This window comes from Biomphalaria glabrata, chromosome 4 (assembly GCF_947242115.1).
Source record: "Biomphalaria glabrata chromosome 4, xgBioGlab47.1, whole genome shotgun sequence".
NCBI lineage: Eukaryota > Metazoa > Mollusca > Gastropoda > Planorbidae > Biomphalaria > Biomphalaria glabrata.
The window spans coordinates 47,330,004-47,357,833 of NC_074714.1; the positions used below are offsets into that span (position 1 = coordinate 47,330,004).

Genomic DNA, 27,830 nt, shown 5'->3' on the forward strand with positions numbered 1-27,830 from the left:
CTTTGGTTAATATAACAACAGGGTTTATTGAGTGGCGTATCTAGGGTGGGGGAGGAGGGGGGGGGGAGAATTTGAACCCCCCCCCGGTCCCCACTTATGGGAGGCCCCGAAATGAGTGTTTTTTTACATTAAATATTACGCAAATTACATGGGCCCCTAAAGACGTCAAGCCCCAGGGCCCTCAAATGATAGGAAATTCTAGCTGCGCCCCTGGGTATATTGTTACTATTATTATTTTTATTCAGATTCCCAGAGAAGAGCAGACGACAAGGGCAGATAAATGCAGGCATGTTTGTCTTATGAGTTTAAGGCTTTCCTTCAGCCATAAAGATGTCCTAGCATAAGCCTTCTATAGGGTGGCAGGGAATGTAATCTAGTTCACACTTCGGGCCATCATTATGACTGACCGAACAGGGCAGGCCATGGGTGATTGGAGGCTCTTGGCAACGTGAATTTAGTTTCCCCAAATGAAAATAGAAACATTTAAAAACAAACATCGAAAAAGCTAAAATTACACAATTTATTAAAAACCTAGTGTTCTCCAACAAAGGACAAGGTTCTTGCTTTATTATTGTGCGAGGGCCCCCACCAATAGGAGGCCCTACTCGGCTGCCTAGTTTGTCTATGCCTAAGACCGGCTCCGAAGCGCATACCGCATGGCCACAATGTTAAAGAATATATCCACCACTGCGGGTTACGAGATCGTTTTGAAGACAAAATGCTTAGAAAGAAAGAAGATAAAATAAATACATAAGTTGATAAATGCTGCGATTTTTATTAAAGGTTAAAGGTTAAAGGTTATTCTTATTTTTTTATATTTTTTTTACGAGTAAAACAATGAATTTGAAATTTCGCATCATTAGAATCATTATGCGAAGAGCGTGCGAAGAGATTACAGTCAACCGGAAGTCAAGTTTTCATGAAGTGAATACAAAAACTCTCTAAGCAACATTTCCTTAGGACCAAACAATGTCAACAACATGGCTGTCTTTTACTATGCACACACTATTACAATTTATGTTAATTACAATTCGTTAGATATCAATATGTAATACAAAAGAACAAAAGCATGCCAGAAGTTTCTGAGGTCTTTGAGCCTTCGGAGCCTAAAGTGGGTGATAATTGTACGATAACTAGCGTTCGATCTCGTGGCCAGCAATCGTGGCATCACCGCGCTGAGTCCGGTCATAGACGTCATAGTAGCCACAGATCTAAATATAGAGGCTCGAGTCTGGAGACGAGGTCCACTCCTGGGAGACCAGAAGTAGGGGAAGACAACCCCAGGAACAGCACGGAAATTACAGAGAGCTGGCTCGACTGCAATGAGAATCACTTCAAGCAACGGCGATACGCCCCTGGTAATTATGTTTGTCAGTCGTCGAAACTTAGCAGGGTTTTCTTGGCCTTTTAAGAAAAGGCTATCGAAATTTTAAGAGCCGGTCCAGTGTGTTGGGGAATAATTTCATTAGATGTTCTAGATTTACACTATTTCAATAGAGTAACTCAGTGAAAACTCTTTCTAAATTTTCTCTATCTTTCCTATTTCTCTATCACTTCCTCATCTTGTTTCTCTATTTCTCCAACTGTTTGCCGTCCTTCTCTTTCTCTCTCTCTCTCTTTTCCCCTCTCTCTCTCTCTCTCTCTCTCTCACACGAATCCAATTCAGCATATTTCCTATTCTCTCAATAATTTTCGAAACATCGCGACACACACGTATGCTTAGAATACACACATTATCTTATTTTGAATTTCCTGTTATACATTAATTAACAACGTTAATAATACACAGGCAGTATAGTCAAGTAAAAGAAAAACAAGAACAATAAAAATACTTTTAAAAAGTAAAGAAAGTAAAGTTGTGGTCTATAGGTCAGATGATGTAAAGGTCATCTGTTTCTGTGGCCCACGGTGAACAAGGCTGTCATGTGGCAAGTACAACGACCAACCGCCTTTACTTTTCCCCAAATTATGTCAAGTACCCATTAGAGGGTGGACTCAGAGGCGCCCCAAGATCCCGAAATAAAAAATCCCAGTCTTCACAAGGATTCGAACCCGGGACCCCCATTTCGGAAGCTAAGCGCTTTGCCGCTCATCCACCGCGCCTCCTACTTTTAAAAAACAAAGCCTATATTAAGCGTAGTTGTAATGATTAGTTTGGATCAGTCATGTAATTACATTTGTAATAGATGTAAAACTAACAATACTGAATGTATGCGATAAGAAATATTTTTACCCATTGTTTTTGTTTCATGCTATTAGCTTTCTCAGTGCCTTATGATTCTATCACTTGTCTGGACCAGTTGGAAAGGGGAAGGGGTGGGGGGAGAAAGAAGGGGAGTATCTGTGTGAATATTACCATGATCGCTTTTTAGTAGCATGTATTTAAAAAAAGGCTAAAGTCTCCTCGAGCCAACGTACTAACCACCACGCCAGGGAAGTGCTTATGAAAATAGAAGGTTATATAGTTATCTCTTGTTAGTTTTAAACTTTTCTCTCTACAAAGTATCAAGGGGACTAATTCAACTTAAACCTCTAAATCAATCGAGTACATTTCCGTGGTTCTAGATACCAAAAAAAAAAAATAATTAATTATCAATAGTTAATTAACTAATCTTTTTTTTTTACATTAATTTTTGTGTTCTCAGGTAAAAGAGATAATTCTGCAAAATTTCAGCTTGATCTGACATTGGGTGTGGGAGAAATAACAAATTGTTCTGAAACAAATTGATCTGGTTTGGAGAAAAAAACGTTTTTAATTTGCTTCAAGCCGAACACATATCAAATCTTGTGTCTCTTTCAATCGTACGACCATCTCGTAGAACACTTTTTCGTGTGACTGTGGAGCCCCTATTGAAACGTTCACATGTAACGCAGGCTAAGGTGGTAAAAGGATTTTAGGGTTTCACTACTAAAACTGATAATTTTATAGGACTCTAAGAAAGATAGGCTGTACTCTTAGAGAGGTAGAGGCTCCTCAGAAACACGATATAATGGTATAGGCTAATCAATCAACACGGGAAATGTCTAGGTTTCATGGTAGAGTAAGTATACGCTCTGGACTGTCGTTCGGTCGTCCCAGTGCCCCCTGACATCCTCATGTGGGAGGTTTTGGCTAGGATGTAAATCAGTGATTCCCAAAGTGGTCTATATAGACCCCCAGGGGTCTACGAGACAAAAAAATTTTGGGAACCAATGATGTAGATTATCTTCATCTTTGTCGTCCCATGTGATGCACGTAAAACAATTGGATACTATAAAGAATGTAAAATATTTGTTTTATAAAAGGTGAGGCACTCCGTGGCTATTTGAAAACCTCTCCATAGAAACGGAAACGGAAATTAAAAAATTACGTTGCCAGAGAATGCCGGGAACAGAAAAATAAAAATTGTTCACTGGCAAAAAACAAAAAAGCAGGCGTTCTAAAGGCAGACCGGGAGCACGGTTGCTTGATGATGTAGAAGCAGATATACAACAGCTAAGGGTTCGGGCATGGAGACGCAAAACCCTGAATAGAGCAGAATGGAAAAATGAGCTAGAGCAGGCCAGAGCCCTCCATGGGCTGTAGTACCACAGGGATGTATGGATGGCAAGCACTCCATGAGCTGCTTTTATAAGAGAACATTATAAAATCTTGTACAGGGCTTATTCTCATTCTTCTTATTCATATCATTCCATTCAGGGGCGGTCCAGCAGGGCATTAGCCAGTCCGACCCAAGCATACAATGCAATTGTGTTTAATTCCAGAGTCAATCTATGTTCAAGTATTAGGCCAAAAGTCAAGACAGTTTTGTTTGTATTTGATCAAAGAAGAAGCTGGATGTTTTACCAAAGGAAAATAATGGGAGCGGTTCTAGGAATGGGTCATGGGCGTATCAAGTAAAACAAAGTAATAAATACATGATCATGTTCATTATCGCTCGGTCCCTATCTGAACAATAGTGCTGTCACTCTTTGAACAATAGTGCTGTCACTCTTTGAACAATAGTGTTGTCACTATCTGAACAGAGTCGAAATGCATGGACTATCCCAGTATGAACTGTCACTCTGCCCAGTGTGACCAACATCAAGATGGTTGGTGGACCGACGGTCAGCCCACGACAAATCAAATCACACAAGGTAGCCAGTTTATGATGCAAGAGCCTGTATTGCCGTACGCCAACAGCAGGGGCTGTGGTGATTTCTACATGAATGTACCATTTTTAAGGTAAGTGACTTTTTTTAATTGCATGACTCGAACGAATTGACCTACTAAATAGACCAATTTTGTAAGTATATGATAATTTATGTGCACCTTAAGCAGTGTAGAATATAATATTCTTACCTCGACTATTTGTAGGACAACATACCCCTAGTAACGGCTCAATCTCCCTCTCTTTCTCTCTCTCTACATATATATATATATATATATATATATATACTAGCCATATGTTGCCCGCGGGTCTTAATTTGCGTATCACTGTCGAGAGAGTGTTTTGTAAACAATTAAACAAAATAATAATGATTAAGTATAGCGAATGCGTGAATGTAAAAATAGTATGAATGGAGCTATCAGATTAGCTAATCGACCTAAATCCCTTTTTTCAAATAAAAACATTTGCTTGTAGAAAAACAAATTTGAATTTATGTAAAAATGCTTTTGAAACACAAATTTGAAGGTTAATTTTATTAAATAATGAAATCAATAATCTATATTTTGTATTTTCATGTGTCAAAGTAAAAAACTATCTGTGCAAAGTGAAGTTTTAAAAATTAGATCTAGATCCTTTCGATATAAACATGGTAAACATCAAATACTAATACTTTCATAGATTTGGGCACCTTTTTTTTTAGAGTCTTTTAGTTTGTTTCAGGGCAACTATACATACGTCACGGTTCCAGTTAGCACCCAAGGAACATTTGTGCAAAGTTTCATCAAGATTGGTCAAACGATTTTAATTTCTATTCGGAACATACATACTCCTTACATTCTACTTTACTTCATCCCTGGTCATTTCATCCCCGGTCATTTCATCCCCTGGTCATTTCATCCCCTGGTCATTTCATCCTTTAATCCATCAAATAGTAATTGTAAAATTTATGAAATTAGCGAGATTTCATATATTACATGACAAAAAGAATTAACATTAATAAATAAGAATAGAATATAATGTCACGAAATATAAACAATTATATCTATAGATATAGAGCTAATGTAAAAAAAAATTTTGCGTGTTAATTGAAATCAATAAGATAGGCTATTGCTAGTAGGTACAGAAGACGATTCATTTGTAATTTCTTGGCCAGTGTTGCGTATTTCTTGCAGTCAGCTTTTATTAGAATAAATAAAACGTTCTATCAGGGTTTGAAATGACTCGCTCCTATTTAAGAAAAAACTATTGACAAATAAAGTGAAAGATGGCCTTCAGGAGATAAGTTATCAGCGGCAAGATCATAAGTATTCTAATCGTTCTCATCTCTCAAAAGATTTCCACTACTTCCACCACACTTTGGACTTTGATGTTAAATTGTGAGCGCAGAGCGGCATGAACATAATTATTCAAATCGTACTTCTATCTCTCAAAAGACTTTCCCTACTTCCACCACACCTTGGACTTTGATCATTACATCACGCACTATGCGCAGGATAATATTGACATCCCCTACAACAAACAGAAACATTATAACTAAATACAAACTCCGCATTACAATACATCTACTTATTGAAATACATTCTTTTCATTTCTCAACAAGTCTGAAGAGAGTAGGAGGAACACTATTTACACTCTAATAATATGCCTAAAATATCAAAAAGTATTCTAAATAAACATATTTATATACTAGATGAAATGAGGGCTTAAAGGCAAAGTCTTAACAGCATAATTACACAATGACTAAGAAAATAATATTTAATTGGGGATGAAATGACCGGGGTTGAAGTGACCAAGGATGACCGGTCACCATATATATATATTGATATTGGTTCTCCTCCCTACTAAACCACGTGACATGTCGATGTTATGATTTGAGTCACGAAGCCAAAGTCTGATGGACGTAGGTCTTCATCTCACGATCTCAGTACACAGGAGAGCGCCCCCATTACCTTGATTGTCTGACAACAGATGACTTTGGTCAGGTCTGGACACGCCAACGTTTCCGTGCTCTACACTGATTATTGGAGATGGTGTCCCGGCGTGGTCGGTGGTAGCCACGCACTGCGCCAGACTTGTCATTCATTTAGATTAAGTCTCTTCTTGGCGCTTAGGAAGCCTTTTTCTTAGGGTGATTTGAAATATCATTTTGTCTTGGAAATAGTGTGTGATTAATATAGGTTAGTAGACAATATTGGAGCTCAGATACCTTTTTATAAAGCACAGGACAACAAGCGAAACTTGTCCTTAATGCTATTGTTGGAGTACTCTAGGATTTTAATAAATTATGCAATTTTAGTTTTTTTTTTTTTTTTTTACTTCATTTGGGGCCACCAAATTCATTTCGTCTAGGGCCTCTATTCATTTAAGGCCGACCCGTTCTACATCATATAAATCTACATTGGCATTGAAATAGAATGTGACTATATCAAGACACCATCCACCCGTAAATGTTGGAGAGAAAAAATAGAATAACCCCATCAATTTGTAAGTCCGAACACGAAAGTCTTCAAAGACAATTTCCAAACAATCTAATTATCTCCCCAGTCTTCTGAGCTGTCAATGTGAAAACTTTAACGACTGTATTTAGTCCTTCACTTATCTGTTTTTCACCTGAATGTCTAGTTACAGGGACCATTTCTTTTGAATTTAAAGTTGGCAGCACAATAGGTCGAGTCTTACACTAAATGTGAAACTCTCACATGATTTAACCCTTACTATTTTTTGTTTTCCAATCGGTGCATGCAATAAGGTCATCATATGTCTAACGAATGACACATTTGAGTTCCATAATTTCTATAGAGGACAATGTTGTTGTTTTTTTAAAACACTAATTAAAAGATATTTTTATTCAGCTTGCAAGAATCCAAAAGAAAAGAACTTCTTTCAGACCATGCGATCTATAGAGCAGATGATGTGATGTATTGGTCTTCTGTTTCTGTGGCTCACGGTTAACTAGGGTGTCATGTGGCCAGCACAATGACCAACCGTCTTTACTTTAAGCCAACTAATGTCAGGAACCCATTTGAGCTGGGTGGATCCCGAAAAAAAAAAATCCCCGTCTTCACCAGGATTCGAACCCGGGACCCTCCGGTTTGGAGCCCAAGCGCTTTACCACTAAGTCACCGCGCCTCCCAATTTACAGGAATAGGCGTCTCAAATCAATCAAGTGACTCTCACTTTGTTTGGTTATTACATTATAGTATTGTAAATGTATTGTCACTAAGATTCTAGCGTAACTCGAGTCATCTTGAGTAGAATTCACAGATTATAATAATTTAGAATATTGAATATTTTGATAGCTACACATTTTGAGTTGCTTAATAAATATACACACAGGTTGAATTGACGCGATAGAAATAAATTTAAATAATAAATCTACAGTTACAGTTTTGAAATTAAACACAACAACAACATAACAACTGACTCCGAGTATTCTTATTTCCCCCTGTTTATACTTTTTCTAAGTTTCGTTTGAATAATACTTAACATCAAACATCTCTCTGATTGCTATGATAGAATGAAGTTGCTTTGTCATTCAGATCTGGTCACTCTTGGCCACACTGTCGTTGGAACTTTCCATCTTGTATCCGTATAGACATCGAGTTTCCAGAAAAAAATCGTACTTAGATTAGTGCCTAACTTTTCGTGATTAGTGAATTAGTCGAGAAAGCAGCGGCGATGAAACCACGAAAACCAAGGGAGGGTGAGCACCAACCTAGTTAGAGTAACTGGTCAAGCTAGTGACAACGAGACTTTGACGTTCAAAACTACACTTAAGAAAGCTCAATGACACCAGGCGAACAAAACACTTAAGTAGGGCCTACACTCTCTACAGCTTGCAGAAAATAAATCATTAATTTTTTGATCGACAGGGAAAGAGAGACAGAGAGAGAGAGAGAGAGAGAGAGAGAGGGAGAGAGGGACAGAGAGAGAGAGAGAGAGAGAGAGAGAGAGGGACAGAGAGAGAGAGGGACAGAGAGAGAGAGAGAGAGGGACAGAGAGAGAGAGAGAGAGGGACAGAGAGAGAGAGAGAGACAGAGAGAGAGAGAGAGAGAGAGAGAGTAAAACATAAATTGTCTTCCAATAGGTGTCCTCCAGTTGACATGCAGGATGAGCAGCTGGTCTTGAATTCATGTCAAATCGACATCCTACTCTCTCTGGCAGCGACATGTAAGTAGCTTACTTAGTAGTTTATTACGTGGTCAAGCTGGTGAATGCTGGTCACAGGTCATGGACGTTAAATAATTCTTACAGATAAAGTGCGTCAAGATGTTATTGTGTAATTTCGATAACGTTCTTCATAAACGCCAATGTAGAAGTATGTCACGTAGCATAAAGCAGCTATTGCATTAAGTTTATTTTTAGTTTTCTGCAAGTGCCGGCAGAGCAAGGTCAAGGTTAACTGTCGACGCGTTCTTGCAACAGGCATGCTTTCTTGGAACACAAGCGGGCAAGTTAATTTCATAAAAGGAGCGAGGTTGATTGTTTTTCAGGATAGTATGAAAAGATTAATGAAAAGTCTTTGAAAGAACAGGGAAAGTCAGTTGTAGTGATGAGCTGGAACGAAGAGAGTTAAACTTGTTTCATTTAGTTGTATTGTACAGTGTGTTTATTTTATTTAAAGCTATTCCTAGTTTCAGAATTAAAGCTTTGCATTTATTGTTGAAGAGTCTTCGTTGTTTAAATGAATAGTTTACACTCCGGCATAGTGATATTATTTGAGTGTTCAGTAACTGTTTGAAATAGAAATCTACACTAAATTATAACATCAGAAACGCATTGTGTGATCAACACAATCTTATAGTAACATCAAGACATCCTCACATCCTGCATTCAAATACAAATGATCGTTACCAAGGTAAATAAGGCAATGTCTTCGATTCCGAAGATTAAGGAGAAGTGCAATGCTTTACATGACCTCGCAAACCCAGTCGCGACCTGCATATTTCGCCACATCAGATGTAAACACATCTTGAATATCTAAGGCAGTGTTTCCCAAACTGTGTTCCACGGAACCCGCAAGGCTTGAAAAGATGTTCTACGAACTTTTGGAATAATTAACTAGAAGACCACGTGAATTAATCTAAATAAAAATAAACAATAAACAAAGTGTTCCGCTAAAGACTAAAGAATGTGCGAAGTATTCCATTCGAGAACAAGTTTGAGAAACATTGATCTAGGAAATACCCCAACATAGGTGCATATGTCATAAGTGCTACGCAATCCAGAGTTGAGGAGCCTTTAGGCATAAGCATGGCGAGAGCCACATTCCCGACGTCTTTCTCGGTAGCCATTAATTCCAAAGAGGTTGCTATGAGTTCCTATCCTTAACGAATTTCACCTCAGTACGTCTAAATAGTTCCCTTTATTAAGAACAGTATTTTCTAATTATTCTTAAGATGCTATATCAAATTGTCTCACGTGTCAGATGCCTCAAACACAGCTATGGTGGATAGCTGCAAGTTCGCTCTCCTGTCCTGCGACTACAGAACTATCATCACCAACTATCTGATCGCTGCCAAATTTGAACTCTATGACGTCATGGATAGGCTGCTAGACCAAATTCGCGCCAATTTTATCTGCATCTCCAGGACAAAAGAGTTCCTGTCCCTTCCAGCAGATGTCGTCATGGTAAATAGGTCCATAGATCATATTTCTAGATAAATAAAATATACAATGACCTTAAATTCTAATGATAAGTACTTGTCAAAGAATATTTATAGCTCTGTTAAGTAGGTCACGAATCATCGCCAAGTCACATATTGTCACGCCAAATAGATATTACATTGCCATACTAGTTAGATAAGGAAATATCGCATTGCCATGGTCAAAACCTCATGTGATATCGCATTATTATGATACTTAGGTCTTATCTTATCTTATATAATACAGACGTTACTTCAAAAAAGAAGATGATTACGTCCTACGCGTCATGTCTTTAGCCATGCATGTTAACCAATGACTTAAAGTCTGCCAAGTCACTGGTTTTCCTGGCTGGCACAGGCAACCCATTCCATGCTCTAATAGCACTAGGGAAGAAGGAGCATTTGTACAAATTTGTCCTAGCATATGGAACGAGGAATATGCCTTTATCTTTGTGTCTTTCTGAGTATTTTATTAGATTTTGTTTTTGTATTTGAAGATTATGGTTCAGTGTTTTATGTATAATTGCTACTTTACTTTTGAGTCTTCTGTCCTGAAGGCTTTCTAAATATGGTGAGTTTAATAAAGGTGTTACTCATTCAAATGTGAATATTCGTTAGTTATGAATCTTCTGCTCTATTTTGTGTCTGTTCCAGTTTCTTAATATTTACTTGAGTTGAGGATGCATATTCTATTATTGGCCTAACCAAAGTTCAATAATATTTTAGTTGTATGTTCTTATTTTATTGATAGAAATTTCTTTTAATAAATCCTAATGCTTTGTTTTTTTTAATATATAGTTTCATCAATATGTGGATTCCATGACAGTTTGTCATTTATTATAACACCTAGGTATTTTGCTTGTTTAGTCTGTGTTACCGGTTTACCATGAATAAGATAAGTGGAATTAATTTATTTTAGTTTTTTTGTTACTTTTAATAAATGACATTGTTCTGGGTGGAAAGACATGCTCAAATTTGATTCCCATTTCTGTAATTCATCTAATTCTTTTTGAAAAATGTCTGTATCTTGTGTTGTTTTTATTGTTCTATATATTATGCAATCGTCTGCAAATCATCTGACTTTTGTTCCTGAACTAATGCAATTTAGTAAATCATTTATGTAAATTAAAAATAGTAGTGGACCTAAGACTGTTCCTTGAGGTACATCTGAGTTTACTGTTATTGGTGTTGGCCATTTATTATTAGTTTGTTCTCTCCTTATCAGAAAATCCTTAATCCACTGATGCAATGGACCATCAATGACAAATTATTTTTTTTTAGCAGTCTATGGTTGTCATGGCTATTAGGTCATGACATATAAAATTGGTCATAGTAAGTTAGACATCTAGTATCACAGTGACATTTTAAGTATGTTAAGTCGCATTGCCATGCAAGTAGGTCATGAAATCATATTCTCATGGTAAGAAAGTTATATCACACTGTCCTAGTAAAAATGTATCACATTGTCATGGTAAGTAGGTTATGAGATACTACATTGTCATAACTAGGTCATGAGATATCACATTGTCATGGTAAGTAGGTCGTGAGAAGTCACATTGTCATTGTAAGTGGGTCCCGTTCTGTATTATAAGATGTCCAATAGACATATTTTTTCCCCGCTTAATTTTTTGACCTTGTCTTATGATGTCTGACTGTTGCAGACGATACTTTTTTTTTTTAATTTATTACTCAATGTTTTCAATTGCAAAAAAAAAAAAAAAAAAAAAAAAAAATAATTTGTTTGCTCTTTTCTTTGACCAGATGTTTCTCCAAGACAATAATCTGAATGTGGATAACGAGCTGGAAATATTTTTCGCCGCCATTAATTGGATAGATTACAATAAGATGCAGAGACTATCTGACGCAGGTAGGCCATACCCCTGGTATTTGCCGCTTAGTAACATTCATAATAAGCGTTTACAAAATAGAAAAGCAACATAATAATAAGGGCGTCGTCTTCCATTCCCAAAATTAAGGATCAATGCAGAATTTTACATGACCACGCAAACCCAATTGCGACCTGCACATTTTGCAGCATCTAATGTAGACAAAGCCTTCGTCCACCGAGGGTCTATTTAGGTTACCTTTTTCTCTTGTGATGGACACTGCCTAGAGCTCTAGTAGATGCTGGTAGATACGTATCTGTTGGACGCTTATAGATACAGACTGGTGGGTACTGGACATTGCCTAGTAGACGCTGGTACATACTTATCTAGTGGGCGCTGATAGCTACATTCTGCTGGGTACTGGGTGATGGACATTGCCTAGTAGACGCTGGTAGATACAAACTAGAGTATTTTTCGTACATAGTGTTATTTTAACGTTTCTCTGTCTGCTTTGTCTTCAAGGTAAACTCTTAAACTGCGTCCGCTACGTGTACATCAACCCAATCGACATCATCACATACGTGGAGCCTAACCTGCAGCTCTTCACTGGACCTGAAGGCATTGAGGCAATATTGAACATGTACAGGTCTGTTCTCTGGACAATGTAAATAGGTCTTACTATCTCTGACCCCTTATGGCCTTTTTGTGTGTGTGTGGGGGGGGGGAGATGATATAAAGGTCATTTTTTTCTATGAGGATTGGTTAACGAGCAAAGACCAGCTGCCTTTACTATTCCCAACTAATTTCGGGTTCCCATTAGAGTTGAGTGGACTCGGGGACAGGGCCGGATTTAAGTATGCGGAGGCTTCTACACTTCATCGAAAGCTTTAATAAAAATCCACTTTTTACATCTTTATCGTGTGAGGACTCTCGGCCGATGTAGACACATTATATAAGGGGATTAACTTTACCTACTTCAATATTTACATTTAATTTATTATTTGACATAAAAACTTTTGTTTAAAGTATGACTGTTTTAAGTTTTTAATATACATATTTGCACTGAATCGTGATTTCACAAATGCATTGAAAGTATTATGCAATATCTATTATATACCGAAATTTTAGAACAAATTGTGGGCAAGAAACAAGGTACCATTGGGTTTGTCAAATAAAGGGCAATAATCTGTTGAGGTATAATCAAGATGACCATTAACGCGATTACCTCCCTTTCCCCTTCGTTTCGCTATCACACTAACTTGAGTACTGGATTTATTACACTCTACCTCAAATCTTCCACACTATGGTAGGGAATAACGTTAGACAGGGGTTCGAACCCAGAACAATCTTGACGTTTTTCCCTTTCAGTAAAAGGCATACGTCCTAATCCAAATTTGATCATTTGTTAGCTTTAGCTTCTTCGGTAACATCTACAAGACCATCAACCGGTTACTGTACATGCTGGCCCAATGACACCCTCGTTAACCGTGGGTCACTGAAAGTAACTGTCCAGCATAACGACCTTTTCTCCAATTAATGCTAGGTACCCATTAGACTCAAAGGCGCTCGAAAATTTCAAAATAAAAATCCCTGTCTTCACCGGGATTCTAACCCGGAACCGATGGTTCAGGAGCCAATAGCTTTTCCACTGCGCCTCCTCTAATAATAGAATAAAAATAAAAAAAGAATACTTTTTCTCACTTTAGTGTGACCTCTTGATATATATATCTATAGAAACTGTTCTGTAATATATTTTAAAATGTACATAAGTGTACGTCCAGAACAACGCCCCCCCTCCCCCCAGTTGTAAGGTGCTGGTAATCCCTGGAATACATTTCTGTAGTTAGAACATGCGATTTTTTGTTGTAACAAGCATCTAGACATAATTATATTAGGAAAACGCATTAACTTAGCCGGTACGGTGTTAGAGCCACTAAAAAGAAAAGATTATCAGACAAAAAATGTAATAAATAGACCAATATAGAAAAATAATGACACTCCCAGAACTCCTGTGGACAGAGACATGTCTTTGGCTTGCTACGTTCTGTCCGACAAATGAGATGAAGTCCGTTGGAGCGGCCGGTCATGTCAAATCTTTGATGACAGGAACAGATGTAATGAACGAGAAAGATTTATAGCTTGACAGACTGATTGGCAGGCTGACAGATAGATAGATAGATAGATAGATAGATAGATAGATAGATAGATAGATAGATAGATAGATAGATAGATAGATAGATAGATCAATGGGTGGGTGGGAAGTCAGACAGAAAGACAGACAGACAGACAGACAGACAGATAGATAGATAGATAGATAGATAGATAGATAGATAGATAGATAGATAGATAGATAGATAGATAGATAGATAGATTGATAGATTGATAGATTGATAGATAGATAATTAAATTAAATTAGATTTTCATATTCAACTCACGATACTTACACCAGATGAAATAACCACACAGCGCCTGAAATAACCACACAGCGCTTGAAATAACCACACAGCGCCTGAAATAACCACACAGCGCTTGAAATAACCACACAGCGCCTGAAATAACCACACTGCCCCTGAAATAACCACACAGCGCCTGAAATAACCACACAGCCCCTGAAATAACCACACTGCCCCTGAAATAACCACACAGCGCATGAAATAACCACACTGCGCCTGAAATAACCACACTGCCCCTGAAATAACCACACAGCGCCTGAAATAACCACACTGCCCCTGAAATAACCACACAGCGCATGAAATAACCACACTGCCCCTGAAATAACCACACAGCGCATGAAATAACCACACTGCCCCTGAAATAACCACACAGCGCATGAAATAACCACACTGCGCCTGAAATAACCACACTGCGCCTGAAATAACCCCACTCCACAAAGAGCTAAAGAGAACGTGAGTGTGACGTGCCCAGCAAAAGGTCGGACAAACAGACAACAAAATGGCACAGTTCAAGATGGGAGAGAGAATTTCGCCGTGTCACTTTTTGTTTTATTCACATGACCTGTCACATTTCTTGTCAGCCGTGACCTGGTTCCAATTATAGACCAGTGCCACCTAAATTCTCACAGAATCTTCCCCCCCTGCATGTAGTCCGGTATTTAATAATTTATAACAAACTTGAGTGTTATTACATCATAACCTTAAATCTTACGACAGTTCACTATTTGAACATTGCATGACAAGCATTGAGGGGGGGGGGGGGGGAGGGCTCTGCTCATGTTCTAGATTTAGATGACAGCCCCCACGCTAACCAAATATATGTTTAATACAAGTAATACAACAAGCCTAGGTCTAAAAAGAGTACAATGCGGATATGAATTGTATGATATTTGTACTTTATAATTACAGATACTTGCGGATTGTTCAAACAATTGCACTGACAATTCGCAATATTAATTACTAAGTTAATCGAAGTTTTTAAATGTTTGTAAGCTCGAGCCACAGGTAACTATTTCCATCCAACGATGAAACAAATCACAGTGTCAAAAGAAAAAAAAATCACCGCAAATTTAAACTGTCATAGGGGCTTGGTGGCTGAGTGGTGAAACGCTTGTTTTCCAAACCAAGGGGCCCAGAGTTCGAATACCGATGAAAACTGGCATCTTGATCTTCGTGTCATTTTTGGGACATCCCCCTTCCCCCTTTTGAGTCCAAACAGTTTTAATGGATACCGGAAATACGTTTGGCAAGTAAAGGCAGTTGGTCGTTGTACTGTCTACACGACACCCTCATAAGAGGTCGGATGTAAAAAACAGATAAGTTTACATCATCTGCCCCAGAGATCGAGAGCTCTGAAAGGAGGAGTACCTAAAGTTTCAACGAATGAATAGAATAAACTGATAAAAAGACTGACAGTAACCAAGAATGAACAATGAACTATGAAAAGCCAAGATACCTTTTTTTTTTTTTTTTTTTAGTCTTTGATAAAGACCTTTCTGGCAACTACAAGGATTATTGGAAATTTTTACAAATCTTATAGCAACTCACTTTGTCTGTCTGGGTGGAATCTTGTACACGCTAATTCTTCTTGTTCCCATTCTCGGATAGAATTAAAACTTTGCACAATGAATTATTGTCTATGATAACAAATGAAGCAATAAAAAGGACTAGCCAATTAGTTAATCATTTAGTTCTATATATAGAAATGTACAAAGTCAAGAGGAGATAAGCCTTGTGTAGAGGATTACGTCATTCTCAACAATAGACTGTTGAGACTATAAAACCTTCAATTTTTATAAGTACTTTGTATAGCTCAGTGGCGTAGATCTTCCATCACGGAGACCCGAGAACCCGAGTTCTCAGACTCAAGCAATTTTAAAAAGAAAAAAACCTTTTGAAAAAAAAAAAAAAACGTACTGAACCCCGAAACCTTCTCCCAGACACTAACCCCCCCCCCCCCTCCATCGGTTCATAAAAGTTGTAGACCATGGCGCATTCAACATTTTATAAGCAAGAAAGTTGTTCTAAACCAAAGACATTTAATAGAACTATTTCCAAGCACACACATTTATTATTGTTAGTTTACCTAGTAAAAGTTCATTCAATTTGATTGATAAAATAATTGATGCGATTTCACTACGTGTGGGTATCTTTGAAAAAAAAAACTATTTTTTTTTTTAAATGTTTTTTTAATTTTCTTTAGAAAAAAAATTTTCTGACATCGCTGGATCTTTTAATCGCGAGATTTGTGCAACCCACACTGTGACATTGAATGTCTCGACATAGGACGTTTTACCTTTGCAACTTCACATGTGACAAAAAAAAAAAAAAAAATCCTAAATACACAACTACAGTCATAGGTTGGGCATTTGTAATCCCCAGACACTGCAACTCTCCATTGTTGGAGGAAAGGGTGGGCGGTACACTTAGCAAGAGCTGGGCTGGCCATACATCAACACGTAAATCTCATCCCCATGCTGACCAGATCAAAAGGGGTGAAGCACCATCGCAAAACTAACTGTTTCTAAACAAATTTAGTAGTTTATACTATAATGAACTTAACTCTTTCTTGATTCCGACATTTTCATTTGCAGGTATCGAGCGCTGATACTGTCTGGCACCATACCTCCACCGCCCAACGTAGTAGCCTTCTGTCCATCCCCTGATGGTCAACCATCTCTATCGCCACTCTTCGCAGCCCAGATGCAGGATCAGCCGACACTGTCACCATCCCCACTGGCCTCACCAGCCTCACCGAGTGCCTTAGTCTCTCCCGGTGGAATAGCCTCCCCTGGAGGAGTCACCGTACCCTTGCCAAGGTATAATGTACCCAAGCCGTTGTATATGCAGCAACCACCACAGGCTGTACCACAGGACCCCTCGTTCACGTGCGTCCCAGATTGGTATCCTATGTCTTCAATAGCCCCCACACCGCAAAACTGCCCATATACTTGTGTCCCAGACGGCTATGCACAGTATCCGCCCATGCCCATGCAAGCCAACCAGGACAACCAACAAATGGTTGGGCTGCAACCTAAAAAAGAACAAGCCAAAGGTGCGTCCGATACTCAGATCAAAGACGACACGTCCAAAGACGAGCTCAAAACTCAGACTAAAGAAAAGTCTCAGTCTAAATCTCCGAAAAAGGCAAAACAAGAATCAGATTCCTTCAAAGATTTATTTAGCGGAACAAAAAAGCCAATACCTGAAAAACAGAAACAGAAGCCTGCAAATGCCGGAAGCAGTTCTGAAATGGAGGATATCAACAAGGATGATTCAGAAAAAGATGCAGCAAGTACAGATAAGGCTACAAATATGAAAGTGCAAGCAATGTCTTCTGGTAGTAAAGAAAACTTAAGCGATTCAGACAAAGACCTTGGGAAGAAAAATATTTTAAAGACTGCCGGAGATGAAGTATGCGTGAAAACAAACGCTGATGTTTCCTCTGATAATAACAAGAAAACGACACCAATGCCAAAATCCAAATCAAAAGAAAAGATCAAAGATTCTAAGCAGGTTTCCTCTTCAGCAGATCTACAGAAACCTCAGGTTGGAAAGTCTAATCACAAGAAGAAAAAAAAAGCACCACTTGAAGAATCCACTCCAGAAAATGTGACAACAGAAGCCACACAAAAGAAAGATAGTTTTACAAAGCCTGCTCCCGAAGTCAAAGAGAAAACACAAAAACACAAGACAGTTTCCCCTGACACAGGCACCGGTGGCCACGCACTAGAATCTAAGGGGAGCAAGCACAAGAAAGGCCATCATTCTAAGGCTCCCAGCAGCTCCAAAAGCTTGACAAGCCTATCACCAAAACGCAAACACAAAACACATTCTCCGGTCAAGGACAGCAGCGAACACGCACTTGAAAAAACGGAAAACAAGCACAAGAAAGGTCATCATTCCAGGACTACGGACAGCAGCGAACACGCACTTGAAAAAAAGGAGAGCAAGCGCAAGAAAGGTCATCATTCCAGGACTACGGACAGCAGCGAACACGCACTTAAAAGGACGGGAAGCAAGCACAAGAAAGGTCATCAGTCCAGGACTGCGGACAGTAGCGAACACGAACTTAAAAAGAAGGGAAGCAAGCTGAAAAAAGACCATCAGCCCAGGACTACGGACAGCAGCGAACGGGAACTTGAAAAGATCTCGAGCAAGCACAAGAAAGACCATCAGTCCAAGGCTCCCTCAAGATCCAGTAGCGTGACAAGTACGTCAAAGAGTTTAAAGAAGACGCGTCAAAGCCGCAGAGCCAAGCCATTGTTTGGTGCTTTCGGCGCGTTTAGACGGTAACATTTTAATGATATTACTGTTATCTTAAATGAACGCTTTATCCATGGAATATTATAGAACGTGGAGATATTTGTTTGTAAAATGTTTGACATGATTTGATGAAGTGATCTACTTCCTAGTCCTAATTCCGAGTGACCTGGGATGGCATCGGCCAGGATATGAACCCAGGACCATCGAGACAACTGACCCACAGTCCAGAGCGCATACCACACGACCAGGCATATAGTATGAAACGGTAATGGGTTGGCTGCGCACCGCGACATTACGAATCCAGTCAGCTCAAGAAATCATCATATGAGGTTTTTTTTTTGTTTTTTTTTTGCATACAAATGAATCCGTTTTGGAAATGATTGACTGAATATGGGTTTTAGTTATTTGATTCTATCAGATGTTAAAGTGATTGGTAGATTGATTGAATAAGGCTTTGGTTTATTTTTATTGAATCTGGTGTTGAGTTGGATGATTGAATTAGATGTTTCGATTAAGTTATGTATTGATTTGATTGCTTCATAAAGATATGAGAATTTGATAAATTCAGGTGTTCATATATTTGATTGATCAGGTGTTTAAGTTATTTGATTGAATCGGGTGTTGAGTTGATTGAATTAAGTGTTACATTATTTGATTGATCACGATTTGGGTTATTTAATTGATCCGGTTTTGAGTTATTTAACTGAATTAGATATTGAGTTGTGTAACAAATGTATTATTGTTATAGCTTTTATATAGCGCTACTTTCATGCTTATAGCATGCTCAGAGCGCTTTTGGTCCAATCTCATTTGTGGACCAGTGGGGGGGGGGGGGGGGGGAAGGGGTATTTAGGAGTTGGTTTTCCGTGCTGCCTTTAGGTAAACACTCTGCACGAGTCGGGTGTCGAACCTCGAGCCCCCTTCTAGGTAGCCAAGCCAAGCCAAGTTCAAGCGCACTTGGCCTCTCGACCACGCTTCCCACCGTAAATCAAATGAAGCTGAAGTATTTCTAGAAGATGCTTAATTAGACTAACTGCGTGCGTATTTTGTTTAATGTATTTCAATCGCGAGTTCTTGGAAAATCATGCACACCGTCACAAATATAGATAAGGTACTAACAGGAACACAGACTCAATGACCAAGCTGACTCAACGTTGACAAACGTTTAATACAGAATGGGCCACAGTCTAGTCTGTCACTAATTACGATGTTATCCCCTCAAGAGTCTAGCAGTAAATGATTTAATAAAAGTTTATTCTAATCTCTAGCCCAAAGTCACTATAAAATGTATGTTCACGGTCAGTCTAATAAAGTGCGCAACCCAACTAACTAAACTAGCTATCTAACAGTTGATTGACTGAATCAGGAGTGGAATTATTGAATCAGATAGTGTAAACTTAGTTTTTTGTTCTATTTGTGTTTACAACGACGAGATATTCTCATAACGGCGCACACTATGTGAAAAAAAGTCAAAAGGTCTCGCCACAATAAGGAACGAGGTTTGTTGATTTCATTTGTTTTACTTCAGTCAAAACCTCTGACAAAATTGCCACAGTTGGCTTCAAATATCATTTTAACTTACTGTCTTCCCGTTCACATACACTCATAGCTCTAGACTAGCACGAATAAATGTCCCGTCCTTTTAAGAGTTTAGATTTTAATGTCTTTCTTAAAAACTGTTCCTGGTAATGTTTTTCCGTCTTCTGTTGGCATTTGTCTGTATTTCACGACTTATTAATTGACACCTTTCAACAGTTTCTAATAGGAAGCCAGCATCTTAGCATACGATATACTTACATCTTAAAATATCTAGAAGTACCAAAAAATCTTGACATACAAATTCTATTTACAAAGCTTATACCAACTCTGTCTATTTCTGTGTTTGTTTTGCCAAAAGTTTGTACACGTTATTTCTCCGACAACCAATCTCGGATCAAGCTGAAAATTAGCACAATTATTACTTTTACTTGACAACACAAGAATCACTATATATATATATATATATATATATATATATATATATATATATATATATATATATATATATATATATATATATATATATATATGTATATATATATATATGTATATATATATATATATATATATATATATATATATATATATATATATATATATATATATATAACAAAAACAATTAGTTAACTATTAGTAATAATTTACTTAGGTATCTCAAACAAGGGAAAGAAATAGTAAATGACTGAAGTGGAAGTATAAGCTGAACTAGACCCCTTTATATTACTTGCCGTCTCATGTTTAGTGAACACAAACATGGAATAGAAACTATAGGTAACTCTATAATCGTCCATGTTCATAGACACTCTTCGCTACCGAAGTGGTTACAGCGTTGGCTTGAGAAGCCTTTAACCCACAAGTTTGAATTCAGACCGTTCCCTTGTTTTCTTTTAATTTAATTTTATAAATGCTTTTCTATTGTTAGTCTAGATCCATGGGCGTAGCCAGGGGGGGGGTTTGGGGGTTCAAACCCCCCCCCCGAAATGAAATCCCCCCCCCGAAGGGGGGGAAGTCGGAATTTAGTGACTGATTTTTTGCTTTGATTTTGTTTATTTTAGGTGAGATTTTAATACTAAACCATCACTTGCCCTAGCACAACCAAAGGGGTTTTGAGTTTAAAACCCCCTACCAGGGGGTTTTGAGTTTAAAACCCCCTACCGGGGGGGTTCGAGTTTAAAACCCCTACCAGAGGGGTTCGAGTTAAAAAAAAACCTACTAGGGGTTTTGAGTTTAAAACCCCTTACCAGGGGTTTTGAGTTTTAAACCCCCTACCTGGGGTTTTTGCAGTTAACTTCCCCTCTTCTATTAAACAAAAACAAAAAAAAAATGCAAACGAAAATCCCCTAATTCCAAGAGCACAGTTAAGGAAGATTTTGATTTTAAAACCCCGTCTAAAATTTACGATAAACCCCTTCTTTAATATAAAAAAAAGCAGCTAATTACTCACTCAAAATGTTATGAGCGTGGCTAAATTGTTTTATCTCAGTTTTGAGTTTAAACCCCACTTCAGCGGGGTTTGAAGGTAAAAAATATCTCTTTAATAATAAAAACAAAGCAAATTATACACTAAAAATGTTATGAGTGTAGACAAAGGGGTTTTGAGTTTAAACTCCCCTCCAGTGGGGTTTGAGGATAAATTTAAATACATCTTCAGTGTAAGAAAAAAAGCAAATTATGCACTCAAAATGCTATGAACGTTGCCGAAAGGGGTTTGAGTTTAAACCCCCCATTCAGAGGGGTTTGGTGCTAAAAAGTACATCTTCAATATAAAAAAAAGCAAATTAAACACTAAAATTATTTGAGCGTAGCCAAGCCAATCGGGGGTTTTGAGTTTAAACCCTTCTTCTACAGATGGCTTTTTTTTAAAGTTTAAAACCCCTCCAGATGGTTTTGAGTTTAAGATCCCCCTACAGAGCATTTTGAGGTGGAAAACCCCCAACAGAAGATTTTGACGTCAAAACTTCTCTTTTCGATATAAAATCAAAAGCAAACTACAGTCACTTAATTCCAAGAGCGTATTCAAGAGAGGTTACACATTTTTACCAGTGGCAGGGCTCCATTAATAAACGGCAGTGAATAGTCATCTACCGAAATCGAAAAACACTAAATGTAGCTCAACAAAAATGGCTAAGACAGATTTTAGGAGTCAGTTATAGAGATCGGTTCTAAATCAAGGAAATCCTATGCCGAACTGGGAGTCGACCCCTTAGTAAGATTGTGAGAGAACGACGCATGAGGTTTGCGGGACATGTTCTCCAACAAAATGAATTACGCATAAGAAGAGTTGCAATGATATCCTAGTACAACTTGACGCCACTCATTCATGGAGGTCCTCATAGTAGGTGGGAAAAGGCTTCAGACATTACCAGTGACAGATTTTTATGGAAACAGCTTGACGTCAAATGCTCCGAACGGCGTAGGAGGGTCTAAGTCAGTAAGAATATCACATTAGGTTTTTGAAATAAAACTTTTTAATAGCAGGAAAATGCAGTGTAGATACCTCAGAATATGCATTTTGTTGGCTTTCAATACCAGAAATAGTGCTTGGCGGCGGGGCTTCGCCCCGCGATGGGGAGCTCCTAGCGCTCCCCCAGACCCCCTTGCTAGTAATGGCGGGGAGTCTACAATTTTATGAAAACAGCTTGATGGCAAATGCGCCGAACGACGAGGGAGGGTCTAAGTCAGTAAGAATAACACATTAGGTTTTTGAAATAGAACTTTTTAATAGCAGGAAAATGCACTGTAGATACCTCAGAATATGCATTTTGTTGGTTTTCAATATCAGAAATAGTGCTTGGCGGCGGGGCTTTACTAGTAATGTCGGAGAATCTACAATTTTTCCACTAACTCATGGAAGAACCTATTATAGGGCACAATAAGCGTCTTCCGAAAGAATGAAGGGTCAGAATGTAATAAAGATTTTGTACGCACACACACACACACACATAAATAGATATAATTTTTTTTTCGCCGGGGGGGGGGGGCGGGGAGAAAAAAATTCACCCCCCAAAACCCCCCCCGAAAAAATATCCTGGCTACGCCCATGTCTAGATCTATTACAAATTTAGTTACACGACTGACCCAAACTAGTTGATACAAGCACGCTTAATATGTTATATTGTTTTTTTTAAGTATTTATTGTGTTTTTCTTGTTTCATTATATAAATAGTCAATGAAATGTAAGGTAATCGATGGCTCTAAAAAATTGTTTTTTTTTTTTTGCTTAGATATTATAAAACCTCGTTTTATTCGTATAAATAGTATGCCAAGGCTTTATAAATGGCAAACATTTTAATGGCAGACTTAATAAAAAGAGCCACTTTATATTGTCAAGGCCAGGCCGAGTCTACGAACTGTGCGTCTGTCTACGCCTCACCTTTAAAAGACGCTACCACATACTCAGTATAACACAAAACAAAATATTTATTAAATATTAAATATATAAAAGACACAAAAAAATGATAGTAAATTTACTACGCTATTGTTCTTTACACACACACACACAAATATATGCTTTTAAGATAAATTTATATTATAAGTGTATTTTTAATTGACGCTTTGGAAAGAGGTTAAGGGCCCCCATTTACGTAAAGCCGACTCTGGCCAACATTATAAAAATAGTTCTACATAACATTGCATGGATATTATATCTATGTAAGAGTAAATTCTGTCATCTTTTTGTTTTAAATCAAATCAAATTTGTTGGTTTTGTATTGTGTAAATTTCAATGGGTAGTGATTTGTTTATTATTTTTTGTCTGTAATGTTTCCCTTTGATTGTTCTAATGGTTTTACACTTTGAAGTTTTTCTCAATTATCCTTTCAATAAGGTGCACAACTTTTTGTTTGTTTGTTTTTGTTCTACAACCTAGATTTTTCCTGTTTTCCCGCTCAGACTCTCACAACTTAGCAAATAGCTGCCATTTGGTGCCGACGACCTTTTGTTTTTAGCTGGCTAATTGGATTTATTAAATATGACGGACTCTTAAAAGATTGATCACTTCGTGTGACGTATGACATCACTTCCATTGTTTCTTGTGCTGTGTAGTTCAAATGCTCTTCTTTGAAGGAAGTTAGGAAATGGTTTCCAAAAACAGAATATAGGGGAGTGGCGAGCTATATTTTTCTACCAACTACGCATTTAAAAAAAAAAAAAATATTGAACATTTTTGTTGATGAACAAGCCCTAGTGTTTCAACTTCAAGTTGTCAGGACTGAATTGGGTGAAAAGAAAGGTGTCGTTACATTTTTTTTTTCTAAAATTACGTTTATATAAAGTCATGTTATGCTACAGTAACTAGAAAAGATAACACACACACATATATATATATATATATATATATTATTTCAATATATATATATATATACACACACACACATTTCGGACTCTCCTTTGCGGGAGATTTTCTAAATTTACCCCCCTCCCCAATTCCCCCCACCCTAGCTACGCCACTGCGAAAAAGAAATGCACTTTAAATTTTGTCAGGAAAATAGTTTCCTTCTTCAGTTTATATAGTGGTAAGCGGATAAATAGTTCCTTACCTCTCCTCTAACCTTTGACCTCACAATGTTTTTTCAAACATGACTAATTGTAAAATGAAATAGAAAATTGAATGTTTGTAGTCAAAACATAAACCTGAAAAGAAAATGAAAGAATGTTTAGCAAACAAAATAATTTGGCGCCATAAATTCTCGAGCATAAATTTGTAAAGATAAGCAGACGATTTGTGTCTGTTTTAATCAAGCTCTATTGCGATTGGCTGCAGAACACGTGACGTAGCGTTTGACACCATACGAACTCCATTAGCCACAATATCATTCACCTTTCATCCACGTACACACATTGGGGGCCATGATAAGGTATGTAATCATGCGGGAAATAACTCCATCTTGTTTCCCGCCCCATTTCTGTTCATCATGAAAGAGTTACCGCGCTTGAAAGTGAGCAATATGGGGGTTAACTCTCGATGACTGCTGCTCCCCATTCATCAACGATGGGGGAAAAATGAAAAAGAAAAGAGTTTCCCGCTAAAAGATTTCTTGCGAGTATCGATTGATTCTTTGGACAAATTAGCGTGCATCCTTTTAGGGGCGGTGGCTGAGCGGTAAAGCCCTTGGACCGGGAGTCTCGGGTTCCATTCCTGGTGAAGACTGGGATTTTAATTTCGGGATCTGTGGTCACCCCTGAGTCCACCCAACTATAATGGGTACCTGACGTTAGTTGAGGAAAAGTAAAGGCGGTTGGTCGTTCTGTTGGCCACATGACACCCTCCTCAACCGTGAGCCACAGAAACAGATGTCCTTTACAAGGTCTGAAAATGGAACTTTTTTTTTTACTATTCTAGGGGCGTAAGCGAAATGGGTACTATGGTTTAGGCCAGGGGTCGGCAACCTTATGAGTCGGAAGAGCCAAAAAATACAATTTACAAAATTTAAAAGTTTTTAAAGAGCCACAAAAGTTTTTTCTCGCCTGCCAACTATAAATAGTACTCACACAATCTATTTATTCTTCAATAACAAACAATTGAGCAAATAAATGCAATGAGAGCGATGGCTTTGCAAAGGTTTTAGAAAGTTTGGATCAATTCAGCTCATAACTTGTTTTCAGTTTGAAACACGACTCTAAATTTTCATTTATTATTTGGCTTCATACTTTTCTTTTAATTATATTCCTGCAAGAGAACGTTTGCTCGCACGAATATGTCGATCCAAAGATAGTCAGCATTCCAAACGCCAACTTCTTCACCACACTTTATAGAAATCTGGAAGATTATTCCATGCACAGAATCAACTCGCGGCATTCCTTTTAAAGCTGTCCACTTTTGTTTCGTTACGTACATACATTTCTGGACCTCCAACACTTCCAACTTGCTTTTTAACTCTGCTTTTTAACTCTGTAAATTTTCTACCCCACAAAGCTTTACTTTTTAAATCGAGCAATTGCATTTGATCCAGCATTATTCAATTCCATACACCTTTGTGTAGATTTCGTGACTATTTGTGTTGAGATGCTGTACCAGGAATGCTAGAATAGTTTTGTTGGTTTTGAACTGCTCAAGTCTGTCAAGAAATTTATCTTTGATTATTTTATAACTGTGCTAAAGTATTTCGTGTCAAAAGTTGCACTGATTTTTATAGCGATACTGCTTTAGACATTGAACATGAAGTAACTTACCGCTCTGAATATCTTCTGTAAAAAGAATAAAATTTTCTTCAAAACAAACCAATTCTACTACCAAAACATAGGCTATGTTTTAGATTCAGCTTATTGAACTTCTCTGTTATATCCACCATAAAGTAAACTTTTTGCCACTATTTCCCGTTCTCTAATTCAGGGGGATTTATGCCTTTACCATTTAGTAAGGTATTTATTTCATTCAAGCACAAAGCGAAACGTTTCAACCATTGGAAAGCCATCGCACTTTATTTTGAAAAAAAAGGTCTCCATTTCATTTAAAAAGTCTTTAAACTGACGATGGTAGGATGCTTTTGACAAGATGCTGTTAACAATCTTGATTACCAAATTTATGACCTCAACTATTTCGGTTGGAATTGTTTTAGGCACAAAGCGCTACTTGGTGTATTATGTAGTGAAATGTAAGAATTCCATAGTTTAGTTTGCTTCGAAGAATCATTGTTGTCCCTTTTTTTTTCTTGTCCTATTTCTGGCTCCATAAGTTGCTTTTGAAATGATTTTATTTAAATCGATCTTATTGTCTTCAAGGTATTCTTGCACGGCGTTCGCTCTATCTTTCCCTTTAGTTTGTAATAAGAATGGTAGTAATCCTAGAAGTAATTCTTTTGGAGCTTGGGAAGATATAATCCTGACAAAAAGGGCACCTTGCACCTTGTGTATATTCCGCAAGACTCATCCACAGCAAGTGATAAGACTGAAGAAAGCTGAATATCTTCCACCTGCAAATATGTTACATTTGAAAACATTTTAGCTTTTCTATCTCTCACTGTTTTAGCGAATAGTGGCAAATCTTTTTTTTTAAAGATTTATGGTTTGTTTTTAAAATCACGAAGCAGTTCTTCAGATGCATGCAGGAAGCAGTCTTGACATACCATCTGTAAATGGGTTGCCTTATTGTGCAATTTCTGGTGGTACCGCAAAGTCAACCAGATTAGCGTTACTCATAGATTGCTTCTAACTTTGAGAAGATAATCGCTTCTAACTCATTTACTTAAAACACCACACTATACGTCACAGCCAAAGCGTGTGGTGAAAATGCCAATTTGTCTTGCGTCGAAAGAGAATTAAATCCTGCATAAAAACATCCAACGACTGAGTCATTCGAGAGCTTCCAACGGACTGACGACAGTGACGACTCGTGTCACGGGGAAGGGGTGTGGTGAAAAGCGAGTACAAGAGGCTGAGAAATAGAATCGGTGCCTAATACTAGTTAAACATTTCAGAACAATTTTTTAAAATGTTTCGTTAAAATAATTAATATTTGCGTATGGAACTAAAGAGCCGCAGCTTCACAGCCAAAGAGCCGCATGTGGCTCGCGAGCCGCAGGTTGCCGACCCCGGGTTTAGGCCAAGCACCAGATGCTATTCGGGATAGGTCTCCATTCAGACCTCCAACAAACAAGATGCTTTACTACATAGAAGAAAAACATTTAGAATTATCTGTTCAAAACTTTTAAGAATTAGTTAGCCATTTTAATCCCTGGTATGACGTCATTTAGTCTGTTAAAAGCGCTTTATAAATTTAATCACGATTATTATTTTGTTTACTTCTTTTGGCGCCCTCGGTCTGTCCTCAGACAGCCGATAACGAGAAAGTGACTCCGTCGATCAAAGAAGTTCCAGCCTAACTAGATGAGCATTGATATGATTTTATGAGCAGACGTGAATAAATCTTTTTTGTTTTTCTAATGATACAAATAAATCCCACAGGGTACTGACCCCTAATTTAAATAAATATTGATCTGATAAATGTAAAGAAATGGAATCGATGTATCCTGT

The 27,830-nt window shown here is 37.8% G+C and overlaps 2 protein-coding genes across 2 annotated transcripts in view; one reads left to right on the plus strand and one right to left on the minus strand.

Moving 5' to 3' along the window:
* The window catches only part of LOC106055008 (wnt inhibitory factor 1-like), a 165,211-nt gene extending 150,945 nt beyond the window's left edge, over positions 1-14,266 (minus strand). Inside the window, exon 1 of the mRNA XM_056026539.1 lies at positions 14,046-14,266. The gene's annotated coding sequence lies outside the window, so the exon portion shown is untranslated. The remainder of the gene's footprint in view (positions 1-14,045) is intronic.
* Positions 938-19,006, plus strand: LOC129925811 (uncharacterized). The gene is made up of 7 exons (XM_056026536.1): positions 938-1,358; positions 4,006-4,204; positions 8,218-8,300; positions 9,559-9,761; positions 11,537-11,642; positions 12,124-12,247; positions 16,649-19,006. Exons 1-7 carry the CDS (start codon positions 1,070-1,072, stop codon positions 18,348-18,350), a joined length of 2,706 nt encoding a protein of 901 aa, XP_055882511.1. The 5' UTR covers positions 938-1,069; the 3' UTR covers positions 18,351-19,006.
* The last annotated feature ends 8,824 nt before the right edge of the window (positions 19,007-27,830 follow it).

Coding starts and splice junctions, on each gene's coding strand:
- LOC129925811 (XM_056026536.1), top strand. CDS start 1,070: ATGCCAGAAGTTTCTGAGGTCTTTGAGCCTTCGGAGCCTAAAGTGGGT. Junction 9,762..11,536: donor TTCCAGCAGATGTCGTCATG/GTAAATAGGTCC, acceptor TTCTTTGACCAG/ATGTTTCTCCAAGACAATAA. Junction 12,248..16,648: donor GCAATATTGAACATGTACAG/GTCTGTTCTCTG, acceptor TTTCATTTGCAG/GTATCGAGCGCTGATACTGT.